We start from the raw sequence: 18205 nt of genomic DNA, 5'->3' as shown, positions 1-18205 counted from the left end.
TCAAGCGCAAATACCGGCTACGAGGGGCTGCCCTCCGCCTAGCAGCTACGCCTGGGCCTAGCCTCTGGCTAGCCACGCTGCCGGGCCCTCGCGAAGCCAGCTTAAAGGTCCCCGCGGCCCGGCTGCAGCCGAAGCCGGCTTGCTTTGAGCGTTGCTTTCTTTCGAGGCCCACCGGCAGCAGGGGACGAGGGAACTGGGGGGCGTGGGAAGGGGGAAGGATGTCTAAAGACAGGAAGGCAAAGAAAGCCAGGCGTTACCCCGCGAAGGCCGGAATAACTTTTCTTCTTCTTTCCTCCCTGCGCAACGGACAGCGGTGGAAGAGAAAAGGGCGGCCATTCCTTGCCATAACTTATTCAGTAAATATATATATATATGTACAGAAAGGACTTTCCCGACGCGCGGGCTGTACACCACGTGGCGGCGGCGGTGGCGGCGGCCAGTCCCGAGGCTGTCGTAGACTACTACCCTGCTTGGCCGGCGGAGAGGACGGGGCGGGAGGGTCAGGGCCGGGCCGCAGTCACGAGGGCTCCGAGGCGTTGCTGCAGGGGCTGAGCAGGGCCAGCGGGGCGGCGGCCGCGGCCGCTTTGTGCTTCTTGAGGAGCCGCGTGATCTTCTCGTCGTCCGAATTGGGGTCCAGCGGCTTGTTGTACTCGTCGTCGTCGTCCTCGTTCTCCGAGCTCTCCTTCAGCTTCTCCGTCTCCGAGTCGTGCTTCTTCTTGGCCGAGGCCATTTCGGCGGCGTGCCGCTTCCGCCATTTGGTCCGCCGGTTCTGGAACCAGACCTGGGCCGGCCAGAGAGAGAGGGAGAAAGCCGGTCAAAGTCAGGCGCCTGTTGCCGCCCGAGGACGACCCGCAGAGCTGCTTTGCCCACCCCTCCGCTTCCCAGGCTTCATCCAAACCCAGGCGAGGCCCCGCTTCCCCCGGCCCGCATTTTATGGCAATGCTGACGAGCCGTCGGTTGTGGCATCTCCCCCTCCGGGCCCCCCTCTTTATCTCGCACCAAGCCGGACGGCACTTAAGAAACGACCCAGAATTCCCCCTCGGGGTGACAGGGGGCGACTCCCCCCTCCAACCTTTGAAATGGCAAAGGGGGCCGGGACAGCTGAGAGGAGGAGCCGCGCTAGAGGAACGGTTGCAGCACCGAGCGTCCTTCGGGGAGATTTTTTAAGCCTCGAACTCAGTTTGCAGCCAAAGTGGGAGTGGGGGAGGGGGTCCCTAAAGGAAGGGCCGATGCTTAGAGGCGTCGTTCTTCGCTAGCCATCCTGTGTCGGCCGTCCCCTGCTGGGGTTTGCAACGGGGATCCTGCGAATTGGGAATCATCCGCCGAATAATTGGAGGAAACTCCTCCAATTGGGATGTTCGGGTTTCCCCGGATTTTTCAGTGCCCGCAACTGCAACACACATCCTTGGTGGAAAGCCCGGCCAATGGAATAAGCTACAAATAGCTAGAAATAAACGAACTTCTAAAAATGTGAAAGAAATTATTTTAAATTTCAGGGAGGGAGGGAGGGAGGGGAGGGAGGATGGAGAAAAACTCAAGGCATGAATTTTACTAATCGTTTATCAAAAGTTTTTAAAGTGTTTTTTAGATTTTTTAAAAAAGAAAAGTTCTTCACTCAGCCAAGAATCAGGGAGAAAGAGAAGGAAGGCAGCGTAGGGTGTTCATCCTCCAAGTAGAACTGCATATACTCCATTCCCTCTGGATTTTTATTTATTTTTTGCCATTTTATCAATTGTGCTTTTGTTTGTTTTAAAGAATGCATGCTGTTTTAAACACTCTAATTTGAGCTAGCATTGCCTTAGTTTGGAATTTGGATTTTCGGTCTGTAAAATGACGGTTCTCCAAAACTGTAAATAGGGCACAATTAGGATACCAGAATCCGAGTGGGATTTAGATAGAGGAGCAACAGGGCTTGTTTTGAAGAAATAAATTTGAACTGTATGTTTTATTCCTAAATAGGTATCAGATATTTAAAATGAGCACAAGGCAAAAAAATGCTGCTTAATAATATCCTGACTGCTAATGCTAAAGATAATATGCTATTTGAATCCCCTACCAGTATGACCAGCTCTACCCCAGAGCCACAAAAATAGACATTTCCATGCAAATATACAAACACCAGAAGGTATTGTCCTGGAGATCCATCTACAATGGGTTCCCTATATCCAACTTTTCAGCGCCCTGACATTCAGGATTCTGCTAAAATAGTGTAGTAATCTGGACTTGAAGATCATATGTGGGTGCCCACAGTGTCAATATCACTTTTGTGCAACTATATCTTTTTTCCCCCTGAGTTCCTGTACAATTCCAAGAAAATTTGGTTTTAGGGTCCTACGGTTAGGTGGAAACTCATCATATATATTAAAAAAATCACATTATGCCCTTGGAATCTGGAACTTGGTATAATTATTCTTCAACTGACTGCCTTGCAATCCTTCTGCAGAAGACACCTGCAGAACAATTTGTCTGTGTGCAGGTGCACAGGCCTCTAAACCAGGTCACACCATTCCCTCATTCCATCACCAATTCCAAAATTAGTAATTTGTAGGAAGGAAATTTCTAAGAACCCTGCTTTCAAATAGGAGGGTTTTCAATTGTGCTGTAAGCAGATTTACTCCAAAGTAAAGTCCCCTTTGATTTAAGGAGGACTCCCAGCAAGCCTCTTTGAAATACAGATGAACCACTTTCCCCAGAAACAAAACCCAGCTGAATTCAATAGAGCTTACTTTCTAAGAAGCCCCTTTGGAATTAATTGCTAACTTTGCAGGGGGGAGGGCTTTGAAATTCTTTGGATATCTTAGTATTAGCAGCAATCCACTCATGAATATCATCTAAATATCTTAACTTTATTTAAAGTTAGCTTTTCTTTCTTCTAAATTAAATAAGAAAAAAAAACTTGCTCAGAATTAAATCTCTGTACAGTGAGGTCCACCTAGAATCAATGCGCATCAGGCTGTTAGCTACACAGTAAGCAAGTCCCATGGCCTCTTAAAGGCATAAGTCATGTTTGTATTAATATCCCTTTTTGGCCTTCTGTAATACTAGAAAATAAGGCAACGTTTAAGATGATTGTTTCTTTTGTTTTCAGGACAATTAATTCACAGAATGACCATAGTATAGAAATTGTGAGAGAAATTCCAGCCTTCTAGAAAGACTAAAACACATAGGCACTAACTTTGCCTAAAAAGAGGTTTTCTATATTCGGGAAGAAATAATCTTTGAATTTGTAAAGCATCTGGTTCCAATCCATATTTTAGGTTTGGCATATAGGTATTTTATTTTCAGTTCAACAGGTTGTTATGTAAGGTCTGTTGTTTTTTTCCCCCAGACTTTAAATATTTCAGTTTATCTCATTGCTAGAACTTAAAATGAGTGGAAAGGTGAAATGGGCACGGAGGGGAGAGCAGCAGAGAAAGTTTAGAGCCAGGGGGAGAAGCTGAAAAGGCAGCCTTTGCATTTAACCTCCTCATAACGCTTCTTATTTAATAGTAGCAATGGACGTTTGCTTTGTTTTAGTAAATTTTGCTATGAAGAATGTGATGTATGATAAATATCAAAGTTTCCCAAAGTTCAAGATTTGCTTTTGTTTTGTTTTGGACATTCAGGAATGAACTGTGCACATTAATATGAAGTATCTGATAGGAAACCTAAGGTTTTGACAATAAACCTAATTTTGATCTAAGAAACCAGTAGTTTGTGTTCACATTCATTTAAGTGCAGCAGCAAAAGTGGCACAACCTGGATTCAGGCAAGCTGTGAAATCCTAGCTAGTGCGACTTTGGGAACATTTTAACTTAATAGTCTGCTGGCTTCCTGGGAGACCATCCCTTTAGTTCACTGGGGCTGAGACCCCGGAGATTTTAGGATTTTGCAAGGTGTAAGTGCCGTTTAGCTTTCCCTCCTCGCTTCTGAATCCGCGCTGGAGTTGCTACTCCTCAAAGCCGAGCTCGGCACCACCCTGGCCGGGAGCGCCCTACCTTGACTTGACTTTCCGTCATCCCCAGCGAGTAGGCGAGGCGGGCTCTCTCCGGACCGGCCAAGTATTTCGTCTGCTCGAAGGTCTTCTCCAGCGCAAAAATCTGCTGGCCCGAGAAGGTCGGCCGGGAGTGTTTTTTCTTGCCATCCTTGTCCAAAACCATCCCAGCCTGGGCTGAAAACGAGGAAGACCGAGAGAGCGCCTCAGCGAGCAGCTCCGCAAGGGGAGCTGCGTCTTAGGAGAACCGGCAGGAAAATTTACCTTTCAGTCTCCCCACCGGAATCCTAAACGGGCGACTCGGGGGTCCGCGCTGATCCGACAGGCCCCCCTTCCGCAGCCACGGCGGGGAAAGCCAAGGAAACGGAACTGCCGTCTCCAAGGGCGGACGAAGGCCGAGCGGCTCGGTGGCGCCAAGCGAAAGAAGCCTTTCGCCCGCCCCGCGCAGCCTTCGGGAAAGGCCGCCTCGCCCGCTTCCCCGCCCCCCTCAGCGCTTCGCTCTCCCCGCCCGGCTCAACGGACAACGGAGGCGACAGCAAGAGGAGCCCAAACGGAGGGCCTCGGGACGGGAGCCCCCCTCGGCGGAGTCCGCTGCCTGGCAAGCTCGGCGACTTCCCGTCCGAGAGCCGCCTTTGGTTCAAGCGTCCTAGAAACGGCTACAGCGCCAGGCGCGTCTCTTCCAAGGCGGCGGGATCCGAGCAGGGTGGGGAGCCCTCCCGGGGCCCTGGCTGAGCAGAGAGCTGGCGTTGGTAAAAGCGAGTCTCTAGCCTGGCGGGGAGCCCGAATTCATAGGCGGGAAAAACTTGAGAGAGACCCAAACGATCCCCTCGCTCGGATCTCCACCTGCCGCCTCCGCTCCTTTGCGGCCTCCCCTTCCCCCTCCCCTCAGCGCCTCCTCTCCCCCCCCCCAAAAAAAAACCCCGCCTTACCGGGACAGGCGAGCCGGGGGTCCCTCCAGGGCGATCCCTGCATAACTCCGGGCCAGAAAATGGGAGGCCGGCCGGGCAGCTCAGCCAAGGGCTTGGGGTATCTGGAGACGGCGGCCGGGTTGAAATACATCCCCGCGGCGGTGAGTCCGTTCAGGCGGGGCAGGCCGGAGAGCAGGTTACCGGCGGCGGCAGCGGCGGCCACGGGTCTGCCCAGGATGTCGCTGATGCCGTGCGGCGTGCCCAGCGGGATCTGCGCATTGAGGCCGCCCAGGGCGGGCGCTTTGAAGCCGGCCGGGCTCTGCAAGGCGTAAGGGAAGAGGGAGGTCTTCATCTCGGCCATGTTGTGCAGCGCAGCCAGCGGCGTACCGCTCAGCACGAAGGCGCCCTGGCGGTTAGCCTCCATCTGCCCCACGGCTAACATTGGGGAGCATCAAGGGGGGGGCGGCGGCGGCGGTGGGTGGGTGGGTGGGGGGAGGTGGGAAGAAGAGGAAAGGCACGGGGGGGTGGGAACGGGGAGGGAGATGAGGGGAGAAAAGGGAGCCGCCGCCGCTGTTTCCCGTCCTCCAACTCGGAGCAAGCGAAGGCGGAACCCTCGGCCTCCCAGCCGGCGCAGAGAAAGGAGCGAGAACCGAGGCGGATCACCAAGTTTGGCCCCACGTGGACGGTAGAGGCCGCGATGGTCCCGAGTCCCGCTTGTTTTTGACGAGGAGGGCCAGCCCAGCCGCGATCGCCCGGCGCGGGACGTTTTCAGGCCAGGGCGTGGCGGTCGCCCGGGAAAGAAGGCGCGGGAGAAAGTCCCCCCCCGGCCCGCTCCAGTTTCCTGGCGGCTTTGGAAAGAGAGAAAGAAGACGAAAAAGGCCCGAGTGGAAATCCTGCAAGGGGAAAGGGGAATCCCTTCCCTCCAGCGGCTTTTGCCGCGCGGTCCCCCTTTTCCTTCCCGGCTTCCGCGGAGCTTCCCCTGCCTGCGAAAAGAGCCTCGGCGAAGGACTCTCCGCTCGGGACAAGATGCGCTGATAACCTCGCAGCCACCTGCCCGCCGCGCTCCTCCGATTGGCCGGGATCTCTGCCGAGGCCGCGGCTCTCAGCCAATGGCTCGGCAGGCTCCTCTCCCGCTTTTGCATCCGCCGCCCCGCCGGCGTGTCTTTTCGGGCCGGGCGGAGGCGGGGCAAAGGAGCCGCGGGAGGGCGGGGGGAGCGAGGCTTGCTTGAAGCTTCCGTGATAAAAGTCGGTCGGGATACTTTTAAATGGCTGTAAATTTACCAGCTGATTTATCTTTCCGACGATTAAATAAATCCCGCGGAATGGGAGTTTAGTTAGGCGTAAGCTGCTGCTGCTGCTGCTTTTTTTTTTTTTTACCCCTTCTGGGTTGAAGCAATAAATTAAAAAAAAATTAATAAGTACGGCGTTGATGTCACTAAAGTCCTCCAGACCTTTCGCACCATTACTCAAAGCCACTTTTACAAATGAAAGCCCCCTCCCCCACCCCCGCAATCCGGCTCATTCCGCGTTTCTGATTTTCTGAGACCGCTAAAAACATTAAACGCGGCTTTTCCCACGGCAGCTCGCGGTTTTCAGAAGAAACCGAGAGAAATAAAACGGAATCTGTGGATTTACCGTTTCCATATGTGTGTGTGTGTGTGTGTATGTGTATGGAATATAAGGAATATCTATATATGGAATATATCACACACACGCACACATTCTTGATTTTTTTCCCCCTCGCTTCCGAGGATGGTTCATGCTTTTTTTTTAATTTTCCTGAAAAATACCTTTTATAGCACATTCCGTGTCTCTATTGATTACCTTAGGGCTGCCGCCTCCCGTGCTCGATTTTTAGCCTGATTTTCCAAATAACAAGCAAAGGGAGGACGAGGGGGTGAGGAGGAGATCTTTTCTGAAATTTCTCTTGGTCCATCCTTTCAGTCAAGAGTTTATTTTGCAGCTTAGGTACGTGTTTCTGCTTGCCCGTTACTTTTTTTTTTATTTGAAAAATATAAGGTCCCCCAAAATGCGTAAAGTTGAGCGCATTTTCCTATCCGGCTTTAAGAACACCTCGAATTCCTTCAGCCCACGACGCCCGGTGTTTGTGATATTTTGACTTTTTAAAGACATTGTGTTTTCGTTCTTCCTAGGCAAGGGATAGTTTCTTAGGCCACTTCTGAAACTAACTAAGTACTCAGAAATAAACCTTGCTGGGTTCTTGGAGATTTTCTGGCAGAGTTTTGTAACCATCTGCAGTCGTCTGGCGCTCCTATTTAGAAGCTGGATCCGGAATCGGCCTAATAATACTTAAACCGTCCAGGATGGCATAACCAGCAATAATAACGACACTTATTTAAAATGAACCGATTGGAATCTGAATCCTATCTAGGCCCAAGAGGCGTTCTTCCCCCAAACCCTTGGGGAAACAGACCTTGACTTCTCAGCGTTGAAGACAAAAACCTCTGAATTACAGTGGAGGATCCACACGCCTTGCTTTTTAAAGTGGAACATTTCCGTGTCAACCCGGCAGCTTCTCTTGACCCTTGCTGGATATTTAATACTTGTGAATGCTAGGAAAGGACTTGAGAAGGGAAGACCAAGACGAAGGAGAAGTTTAAAGAAAACAAAAGCTGCAGCAATTAAAAGAAGAAAGATTGTGCAAAGGCAACCCAGACGTAAAACCAGACCTATTTGAGGATCTAATCTGGGTCGCTCACCGGGACCAGAGTTCGGTCTTCCGAGCTTTTGGATTCGTGCAGGAGCCCATCCTCAGAGATCTTCTTTATATAAGACCTATTTGGATTTGCTGGTGGTCTTCAGTGGAGAGGAAAAGCGGCCCCGGCCATAGCTATATCCAATGACTGTGCGCCAGTGGGAACATTAAACCTGTTGCCTTCCACGAACCAATCTCGCAAGCAATATTGTACCTGTGAAGGGAACATCCAGTTGCCACCAAATTTGGGATAGTGAATAAGCGCAAAGGTTTTGTTTTTTCTCCCTTGCACGGAAAAGAGCATTTTCTAGACACGTGTCTCACATAATAGAGAACTACTCTTCCGCAGTTATTGGCTCTAAGTGCCATTAAACTCGCTGGATTCTAACATCTCCTTCTCCTCATATTTTCTTTCGATCAAACCAGTGGGTGACTATAGTACTTTTGGACCGATATTTTAGTTGGTTCTTTTTCTCTCCGTTTCTCCCACGGCATCCTAACTATTCAACTCAGAAAGTTGCGTTTGTATCCTTCCTATCGTCTCCAAAAACTGCAGTTTCCACCACCGCCCCTCCTCAAACGCAGCTGCCTGCATCGAGTGGGTGCTCGCCAGAAGCAATGAAGAGGGAGGCTGGTGCGTCCCCGGAAGCCCCGGAAGCCAGTGTCCTTGTGGCATTAGGTTATAACCCCCCCCCTTTTTTGGGGGGGAGTTTAAATCCTGGGGGGAGGGGAGAATGAGGGGAGAGAGAAAAAGAGGAAACAAAGCCCTCTCGTAAAAGAAAGAAGGAAGGAACAAAAGAAAGGAAGAGCAAGAAAGGAAGAGAAAAAAAGAAAGAGACAGAAAGAAAGAGAGAGAGAGACAGAGAGAGAAAGAAAGAAAAAGAAAAGAAAGAGACAGAAAGACAGAAAGAGAGAGAGAAAGAAAGAATGAAAGAAAGAAAGAAAAGAAAGAGACAGAAAGAGAAAGAAAGAGAGAATGAAAGAAAAGAAAGACAGAAAGAAAGAAAGAAAAGAAAGAGAAAGAAAGAGAAAGAAAGAAAGAAAGAGAGAATGAAAGAAAGAAAGAAAAGAAAGAAAGAAAGAAAGAAAGAAAGAAAGAAAGAAAGAAAGAAAGAAAGAAAGAAGAGAAACTTCTGTTCTAGAGATTCCCCGTTTCCCTCTTAATTTCACCCTCTTCCAACGCACGTTCACGCTTCCAATGAAATGCAATTGACAGGTGCCTTGAGATAGACTTGAGCGGAGCCGATTTTCTGCCAGCCAATGAATGCTTCATTTAGCTGGGATCTTGTAGCGGAATTTGGGCTGGCGGATTTTATGAGCTCTGGCCAGAGTCAGAGGAAGTACCGCGACTGCAGCTACTCAGCGCTCTGATCTGGGGCCGTCCGAGGTGATCAGTTCTGGGGAAATGTCGAAAGAGGACACCGGATCGATTCCGTGGGATTTCCAACCGACAAAATCGACGGGTCTCTTGTCAGGAAAAGTTCAAAGGAAACGCTGCTGTACGTTTTCCTATTAGTCTGATGCCTTTCCAATGGCAGACTCACAGTTGCAGTGTGATGCTTATTTACGCGTGTGGAACAGATTGTTGCGACAATCCACTTTGGCATTTTTAAGCCAAAGCTTGCTTGGACACGAGTAGTTCTCTCTCTCTCTCTCTCTCTCTCTCTTTTTTTTTTAAAAAGGATCCTGGTTTCCTCCTCCCACCCCGCTTTTCCTATTCTTTCCCGAGTTCCTCCTTTTACAGAACCAGGTGACGGCAGCGAACAATCCCCTCTGTTATTCATAATAAGATGGGAAAGAAAGAGTAAGAATAAGAAAAATACACACGCGCGCGAAGTTCTCAGAGGCACGCAAAAGGCAGACAGAAACAGAAGAGATGACTAGATTTCTTTATGAAGTAAATCTTAAAATTGCCAAGAAGGTCTTTTGCAGATACTGTACTATTATATGTTTATACAGTCTAGCTGGAGAATTCTGGGAGTTGAAGTCCACAAGTCTTCAAGTTTGGGGACCCCTGTTGCTCCGCATCTTCTCCGGGAATTCATTTGCCCCATTTATCCTACTCCGAGAGCAAAGAGATGGGAGACACTCCTAGCTCTCCATTGTTTTTTTTAAGGTGCCCCCAGACGGGAAGAGCCGCTCCTGGCTTTCAATGTGCTGCTTTTAGCTGCAGTAGATACAGAGGGGCTCCCTCCGCTTCCGAAGGCTGCGTCATGCCTCCAGCCACGCCCCCCACCCCACCCAGACTGTCGTTTCCCCCCCACACACACACCCGTGATTGCTCCGAAGAGACCCAAAGGAAGAGGGAGGCTGGTGCGTCCCCCGAAGAGAAAAGAGACGGTGGTGGAAGAAGAATGCTGGAGAATCCAATTTAATTCCAACTTCTTCGACTGGTCAGGACTGGGAGAGGCAACCAAGCAATGATTCAACGTTTGGGGGATCCATGCGTGCTTCTCAGCTGACCAGCGGTGGGAGTGGAGGTAAAATTGAACCCCTATTATGTAGCCTGAAGCCTCTGGGGAATCCTTACTGTCCCAGAAGTTTGAAGAAGGAAGACATCACTTATATCCCTTTGCAGGGGTACCTAATCCTCAAGCAGAGCTGAGAATGATGGAGGATGTAGCTCAGGGGTCTTCAAACTTGACAGCTTTAAGATTTGTGGATTTCAACTCCCAGAATTCCTCCTCTGCTCATGTTAGCTCAGGAATTCTGGGAGTTGAAGTCCACAAGTCTTAAACTTGCCAAGTTTGAAGACCCTTTGATGTAGTTCAACCCATGCGGAGATTGCTTAGTGGAAAAGACAAAGGTATCCTCATTTGTTGACGCAGGAAAAGATGGTGTCGTCTTCTTCCTTTCTCCAAGGAGTGTTGGAGAGCAGGGCCTAGAGGGGAACATAGCCACTTTTTATTGTGAGAGAAGATGAGGGAACATCAGGCCACAAGATAGTTTCCCAAAGGTGAAGTGGCTAGAAAGCTGTCTAATCCACAGCCATGGACAGGTAGCCAATTCCTGAGAAGTCATTCTGGAATTTAAAGCTCAAACGGTGTCCCAAAAAGGTTTGCAGAACTTTTCAGGCACTTCAAATACTGAGTTTTATTATATATTTATAAAGTCTCCAAGATCATTATTTTCTTCCTTCTCTAAACATCTCTCTAATGTTTGTTAGAAAACGTTGGTCCTGCTTTGCTGGAGTAAAATTGAGGTTTAACTGTTAGCAATAGTACGGCTAAGTAAATTTAATGGAATCCCTTGTTCAAATGGCCTTGTGTATTACCTGCAAACAAAGCATCTAACACAATCAGCATTCCCTTCTCCCTCATAAATTCCACAATTCTATGTTCTTCAGGATATTACTTACCTGGTAATTCAATTTCTCTAAAGGTCAAGAAATAAGAAAAAAAGCAGCACAAAGAAAAATATTTCCACGACTAGCACGCATGTGTGGGGGAACCTTTACCTTTATCTTTACCGAATCTTGGCCAAGGTCTTTGGCTATGAGAACCTTGATGTACTCTATCCATCTCTTTCTTTGTGTTTCTCTCTTGCTTTCTCTTTCTCTCCAGTTTTCATCGTGATGGCCCATTCCCAGGTAACACAATTTGTCATGCCCTTGTTAGAGTCAGACTCTGAGGGAGAGGAGGAACAGCAGACAAGGAATGGAGGTGTGGCTCTGGACATTGTGGAGGAGGCTGGGGAAGGGCAGAGGCCGGCTGGGTAGTCAGAGGAAGAACCAGGCCCATCCCCTCTTCATCCTAGGACACACAGGGAGGAATGGAGAAGGAAACAACTTGGCTTAAGAGAGAGGAAGTGGCCATGACCCCCCTCATTGGTTGCAGCTGAGGAGAATAGTATATAAGAGAGACGGTCAAAACAGAAGCAAAGCGTGTTTTATTTTGGGCTGAAGTTATCTTGGTTGGCATCTTTCCAACAGACTGTACCTTGTTATCTCTTTGAAGTTGGTAATTACTTATCCTGGTCCATTGTGGAAATTCCTTCATTATAGTTTGTTTTGGTTTTTTATTTCACCTCTATCTGTTCATTGAGTTCAGACTATATTGCTTTCTTTTGAAGACTATTTTTGCATAAGTTTTATCTCCAACTGAGAATTATTGAACTGTGGGGCCAAGTTGGAGGCATTAAAGGATGCTTATTTACATTTTGGATTTTGTTACATTTGTGTTACACTCTGGGTCATCACACAATTCTTTTTTATCAGGTCATTTTGAATACAATTTTCCCAGTCATCTCTATAACCAAAGCACTTTGAAGTCATGCGTCCTAGGCTTTCTTTCCTGCAAGAATGGCTTTTTTCAAGCAGGAACTTTCTTCACTATTTAACACCAAATCATAGGGATTTGTTGGCAAATTTATAGAGTTGCTACCTCAAGATCTCCAGACCCCGCAACGTTTCTTAAATATGCTGTATTGATAAATAAGCCAGAGTGCATTAAGGCATTAAGAGCAAGTGGTTCAGGCTCAGGAGAAAGATTTTTGTCTGGGAAAGATAAAAAATTATTAAAAAAATATTTTAACATTCAAATATTTAATTTGTTCTTTGTAAAAGTACTTTTAGCTGCTCGCCACCTGAATAGTTTATGTATTCAAAACATAATACACCAATAAAAGACCTGCAGTTAATAAAAACAAATGTTGATAATAAACAAAAATCTACTTTAGGGAATGCTGTGATTATTATACCTAAGATCCACCCAGGTAAAACTTGTGAAAACACAGACATATCCAGGGCACCTTCAGAGAGGAAGATACTTCTGGATGGGCCACAGATGACAACGAGAAGTTAAAATATAAATTCAGTTTCATGTGAGTTTCAATTTCACTCAGTTACAAAGTCTTTTTAAGGATACAGTATCAAATGCCATATGTTATGTACTGTAATTATATCTGTGATGTTATCCTCTAATTCTTTCTTAATAACATCAATTAAAAAGACATGCATATAATAATTTTTGTAGATCCAGCATCCACTTTAAGATTTTTAACAGGTTGACCTTCAGTTGATTAATTAATCACTGACATTTAAATAAATAGAGTTGCCATACCAACCTATTGAAGGTAGCTTTTGGAAGGTGTTGGAGAGGTGGAGGTGGTGGAGTTATTTTCTGTTGTAAAAAAAACCTTGCAATATAGGTCATCACATTAGTTCTCCTCCCTAGAAATACAAGGCCTATTGAAGATCATGGTGCTTCCTCTATACGTGCATTAATTTCTGTGAATTTCTCTCTAGTTCTTCCAGAGATGTGTCTTAATAGTTTCTGCTTTCATAAAACATGCCATATTTTATCGGCAAGCTCCTGTCCCGCTGGTATAAAACCTGCGTATACATTCCAGAGACTTTTCCTTCTTGTTCATCTTGCACCTTCTGATTGCAGAACCGATAAACTATGGCAATTTGTACAGAAGGCAGGAATTCACTATTCTTTTCCTAAAGAAGGAATATGGAGGCTTAAAGCTGTCTACGAATTGTATTCTGTGACCTAGAGGCCTTTCACCCAAATGGGCTTCATTGTGCAGTAATGGAGGCCAGCCTTGTCTGTCCTTGGAACTGTGCCAGTTCAACAGCACAGCATTGAGAACATGGTTGGAGGAAGTGCTTTAGCCTCATTTTCCATCACGGGATTTTGCTTGTCCAGCAAGCAGCCATGAACGCTAAGTCTGCAGGATTGAAACTTGCTCCTAACTGTATGTCAATATTTCCTTGGAAAGTATTCCTACTGTTGTCTCTCATCCAGTCGATCTTCAACGCTGTAATGAAAAAAATCTTCTTCATTTTGGTTTTGTATTATGTGGGAAAATTAGTCTCTTTTAAAAAAAATGAATCTGATTTGGAGTCAGTCCCCAAGGCCTTCTGGGAAAGCCAGGTTTTTATCAGGTTCCACAGTGTATAGCAGAGGTCTCCAAACTTGGCAAATTTAAGACTTGGGGACTTCAATTCCCAGAATTCCTCTTCCCTAGCTGGCTGAGGAATTCTGGGAGTTGAAGTCTACAATTCTTAAAGTTGCCAAGTTTGGGGACCCCTGGTCTACAGTCACAGAGAAGAAGGGATTGGCCTATTCTTCAAAGCACTTAAGGACAGGAGAAGAAGTAACAGGTGGAAGAGAAAGAGAAATCCAATCTAGAACTAAGGAAAAATATCTTGACTGAGAACAATTAATCAGTGGAATGCTTATGTCTGGATGTTGTAGAGGTTCTGGAGGTTTTAAAGAAGAGTCTAGATAGCCATTTGTCTGGAATGGTTTAGGGCAGAGGTCTTCAAACTTGACAACTTTAAGACTGGACTTCAACTCCCAGAATTCTCCAGCCAGCATAGCTGGCTGAGGAATTCTGGGAGTTGCCAAGTTTGGGGACCCCTGATATAGGGTCTCCTGCTTCAGGAGGGGATTGGACTAGAAAACTTCCAAAGTCCTTTTAACCCTATTATTCTATGTTCTAAAGCAGGGGTGTCAAACTGGTAGCCTGCCGGCCGGATGCATCACACATAGGCCACGCTCACCCCAGCTCCGCAAAGGGGAACAATGTCATGAAATGTCATGAGATGGCAATGGGATGCGGTGAGTTTGACACCCGTGTTGGGTGTATGGGTCCTCGACTTAACAACTGTTCATTTAGTGACTATTCATTTAGCACTGAAAAATGTGATGGGTGACCAGTCGTGGGATTAAATTTTTTTTACTACTGGTTCTGTGGGTGTGGCTTGCTGGGTGTGGTGTGGCTTGGTGGGCGTGGCAGGGGAAAGATACTGTAAAATCCCCATTCCCTCCCCACCCCACTAACCTGCTTTCCAGCTCCATTCTCCTGTGCAGGGCAACCAAAGAAGATCCAACCGATCAGCTGGGACGTGGGAGGCAGAGAATAGATGGGGGTGGGGCCAGTCAGAGGTGGGATTTGCTGGTTCTCTGAACTACTCAAAATTTCTGCTACTGGTTCTCCAGAACTGGTCAGAACCTGCTGAATACCACCTTTGCCAGTGACCGTTTTCCATACTTATGACCTTTGTAGCATCCCCACGATCTTATGATCAAAATTCAGATGCTTGGCAATTGGTTCATATTTATGGCCATTGGCTATGTCAGTTGCCAAGTGCCCTTAAATGTGATCATGATTTGATCTGACCACAGGGGGCTTTCGGCTGTCAGAACTTTGACTCCCAGCTGGCATTCCAGCAAGCAAAGTCAACCGGGAAAGCCAAAGTCACTTAATGTCCACATGTTTCATCTAACAGCTGCATTTTGCTTTTCAAACGTGGCCAAAAAAAAAAAAAGGGTGTACAATCAGGCAGATTCACTTAACAGCCATCTTGCTAAGCAATGGAAATTCTGGTCCCAATTGTAGTTGTGAGTCAAGTGCTACTTGAAGCTCAATGCTTGGAGAGCTCCATTGATAGACAATTGGCTCCTGGTACAATTCAAGATGCTATTTGCTTCATGCTCGGGGCTGACTTTTCCCATCGTCTTCTCCTATTCCCACTGCTTGCCTGATCCAGTCAGGTGGGCTCTCTCCATATTTTCTCAGAGATTTTCTAAAAGCAACCAGGAAAGCTTACTTTTGAGTTGTTGGTCCTCCAATATCCCTTCTCCTGATATTCCGAAAGTCTAAAGATTTAGTTATTCCATCAAGCCTTGGTATACGACTCATTTGCATGATGATTTTGCTTCTGTTTGCATCTTTGTGTGTGTTTCAATTTATGGATTGTATTTGTGGCTTTGCTTTACATATTGCACTTACCTTGTTTATTTTTTAACCCAAATTATATCGATTTGTGGAATTGTGTGACACTCAGCATTGGTCTGATGGGAGAGCTTTATATGCCCTGGAAGTAAGTAAATATTCAAGTAGAGCGCACCTTGTTTAGCACAGCTAAATTCAGGTCAGCTACTAATCCAATCCAATCTTTATTGGCTGCACACAGCATCATTAACCAGGTTAGAAAGCACTATTCTGATTCACTGAGGGCCTTCCTACATTTTCCCAGGAACTCGGTAAGGTACCACGATTCTTTTTAGCAAAAGAATACTAGCAGAGCTTCATTACCTCCTTCCAATTGGACAAAGAAGTAGCTGGCTTGCCTCACTTGTTGTCTTGTTTTCATTGTGTTAATGTAAGATTTACAGTAGCCACCACATCGATTATGGATAGTTTCATATCTGAAAGAAGGAGGTTTGCTTAATAATTATTCATTCCTCACGGATATTGATGTGAGAGCAGCATAACTATTCTTTTTTTTCTTTTCCCTGTGTTATTATAATTTTATTTATGCTTTTCCCCCCTTCAACATGTATAAATACTTCGTGAACAGTACATTGTCTGGGTCAGTTTACTTTGTACAAAGTACTAATAACAATAATAATATTATTTAGGTATACATAATAATCTTTCAACTTCTAAGATTGACATATACATTGTAGTTATAATGTATTATATTTAATAGCATATGACTATTCTAATTATTCCTAGTATCTACACAAGATATGGAAGAGTAGCATCTGGTGTACTGTTCCTAATCCGTTGGGGCAGGTGTGGCTCAGCTGGTAGGGGATTCAAAGTTTTTACTCAGTGAAAATGCTGAAGGAGAGGATCCCCTCCCGATGCTTTTTTGCATGAGAAATGGTAAGTTGGCTAAATATTTAGTAGATTCTCAAGTATGCTTTGCAACGCATGTTGCACTGAGAATGCTTGATATATACAGCATAATCTTTAATTGGATGGTTTTAAAAAGCCTTTAAAAATAACTTATACATGTGAAATACAATTATGTAAAACAAATGCAAAGCTTGAATGAAGTCAAATGTTTTAAATTACTTCTGGATTATTCACTGTTGGATTACTTTTCACTTTTTTGCGCACGGCAATGAGAAGATGCACCATGGTTGTAGTTATCCTTTTTACAAACTTGTTGTTAATAACATTTTATTGGGATTTTGGCAGAGAAGGGAGAATGTGAAGCTTCTTTCCCTGCATCCTGTAGTCCAATGAAGACTAACTCTGCACTAAATATTAAAAAATAAACAAATATTTTGCTGCATGTGATGGATTTAATTTGTAGTAATTTGTAGTTGGATCCCGTAATCTGTCCTTTTGGTTAATGATTTTATTCCAGATTGCCATCATTTGCAACTCTCTTGATTACCCACAAGCTTCTGGAACTGGAGAACTTCCAGTTAAGAGATTCTGATCATTGAATTTTGGGGAAAAAGTGGAATCAATATAAGAGGCAGGTAGTGCCACCTGCTGATTATCATCCTGAATTGCAGAAACCTCACAAAAAACTGATAATTTAACAACCTTCCTACAGAGGTTTTGTGGGATTGCTTGCTCTGTGTCATATCATATACATCAGCTATCTAAAACCTCCCATGTAACGGCATTTGCTTGTCTCATTACTGTTTTGAAGCTTTTAGTAAGTGGTTTATTTCCACTAAATTAAAGGAGAACAAAAGAGTTGCTTATGTTCTGTTCCTTTTATACAGTCGATTATTTTTATGGATAAAAAGAAAACAGGTCTGCTCCCTTTTCCTTCAAAAGAATCCTACAATGTTAATGTCTAGAAGGGAGAAATTAAGTAGGGATAGGTTTCTTGATAATTAAATTAACAATATGTCCTTTTTGTTAAAGAAAATGTTTGCTGTTGTTAACCTAAAACAATTTATTGTTTTCCAGCCTTTATATATCTTTTAGTGTGTTGGTTAGCCATTTGTTTATTTTTAAATACCTACACCATTTGATCTTGGAGGTCTTCATGCTGAAGTGTGAAAGACAAAAATAACTAATTCAAGTAAGTTACTGTATGGCAAAATATTGCCGTGGAAAATGCTTCTGTTTCCTATTCCTATCAATCAATTAATTTTGCCCAATTCTGGTTTGCAAAAATCTAGATAATCAGGTCAAACTTTTAGCAATTGCCTAAACCAAAAATACCCTTTTCTAAGAATGATTCTCAGAAATTTTAGCAAGATTTGTTAAGGTGAATAGAATGGGGTTACAAGAATTCTACAGCTAAGGCAGGGGTCTTCAAACTTGGCAAGTTTAAGACTTGTAGACTTCAACTCCCAGAATTCCTGAGCTAACATGACTAGAGGAGGAATTCTGGGAGTTGAAGTCCACAAGTCTTAAAGCTGTCAAGTTTGAAGACCCCTGAGCTAAACTATCTTTGGTTTAGAACCATTATATCCCCACATAAACTAGGATAGAAAGATCCTGCTTCTCTTTCGAACAGCCGTATGACAATCTGGTGGAGAGGTGGTTTCTATGTGATCCTAGAGAGCACCTTAAAGTTATAAGCATTCAGGAAACACAAACAGGAATAGGATGTTTTTGTTTTACAGTGTTCCATCAAGTCAATATTTCAATTTTTTAAAATAACACACAAACATACATGGGAAACATGCTGCAGCAATTTGGAAACTGTCCAAACAAGCAATGCTGTTCATTTTGTTTTGCTTTAGAGCAGAGGTGTCAAACTCAAGGCCCAGGGGCCAGATCCGGCCTGCGGGGTGATTAGATCTGGCCCGCAGGGCCACCCTGGAAACGGTGAAAGACTGGCCTGTGGTGCCTCTGCCAGCAAAAACAGAACTTGGGTAGGCTGCACACGGC

General features: G+C 45.4%; 1 protein-coding gene across 1 annotated transcript; it reads right to left on the bottom strand.

The window, feature by feature from the left end:
* Positions 1 to 202: 202 nt before the first annotated feature.
* Positions 203 to 5337, bottom strand: NKX6-2 (NK6 homeobox 2). The gene is made up of 3 exons (XM_026710590.2): positions 4903 to 5337; positions 3978 to 4150; positions 203 to 781 (listed from the first exon to the last, which is right to left on the bottom strand). Exons 1-3 carry the CDS (start codon positions 5321 to 5323, stop codon positions 518 to 520), a joined length of 858 nt encoding a protein of 285 aa, XP_026566375.1. The 5' UTR covers positions 5324 to 5337; the 3' UTR covers positions 203 to 517.
* Between the last annotated feature and the right edge of the window lie 12868 nt (positions 5338 to 18205).

Source organism: Pseudonaja textilis, chromosome 4 (genome assembly GCF_049901715.1).
Source record: "Pseudonaja textilis isolate UNSWEBS1 chromosome 4, rPseTex1.2, whole genome shotgun sequence".
In the NCBI taxonomy this organism is placed as follows: Eukaryota; Metazoa; Chordata; class Lepidosauria; order Squamata; family Elapidae; genus Pseudonaja; species Pseudonaja textilis.
The sequence above is the reverse complement of the archived record's forward strand: the minus strand, read 5'-3'. Positions and strand labels throughout refer to the sequence as shown.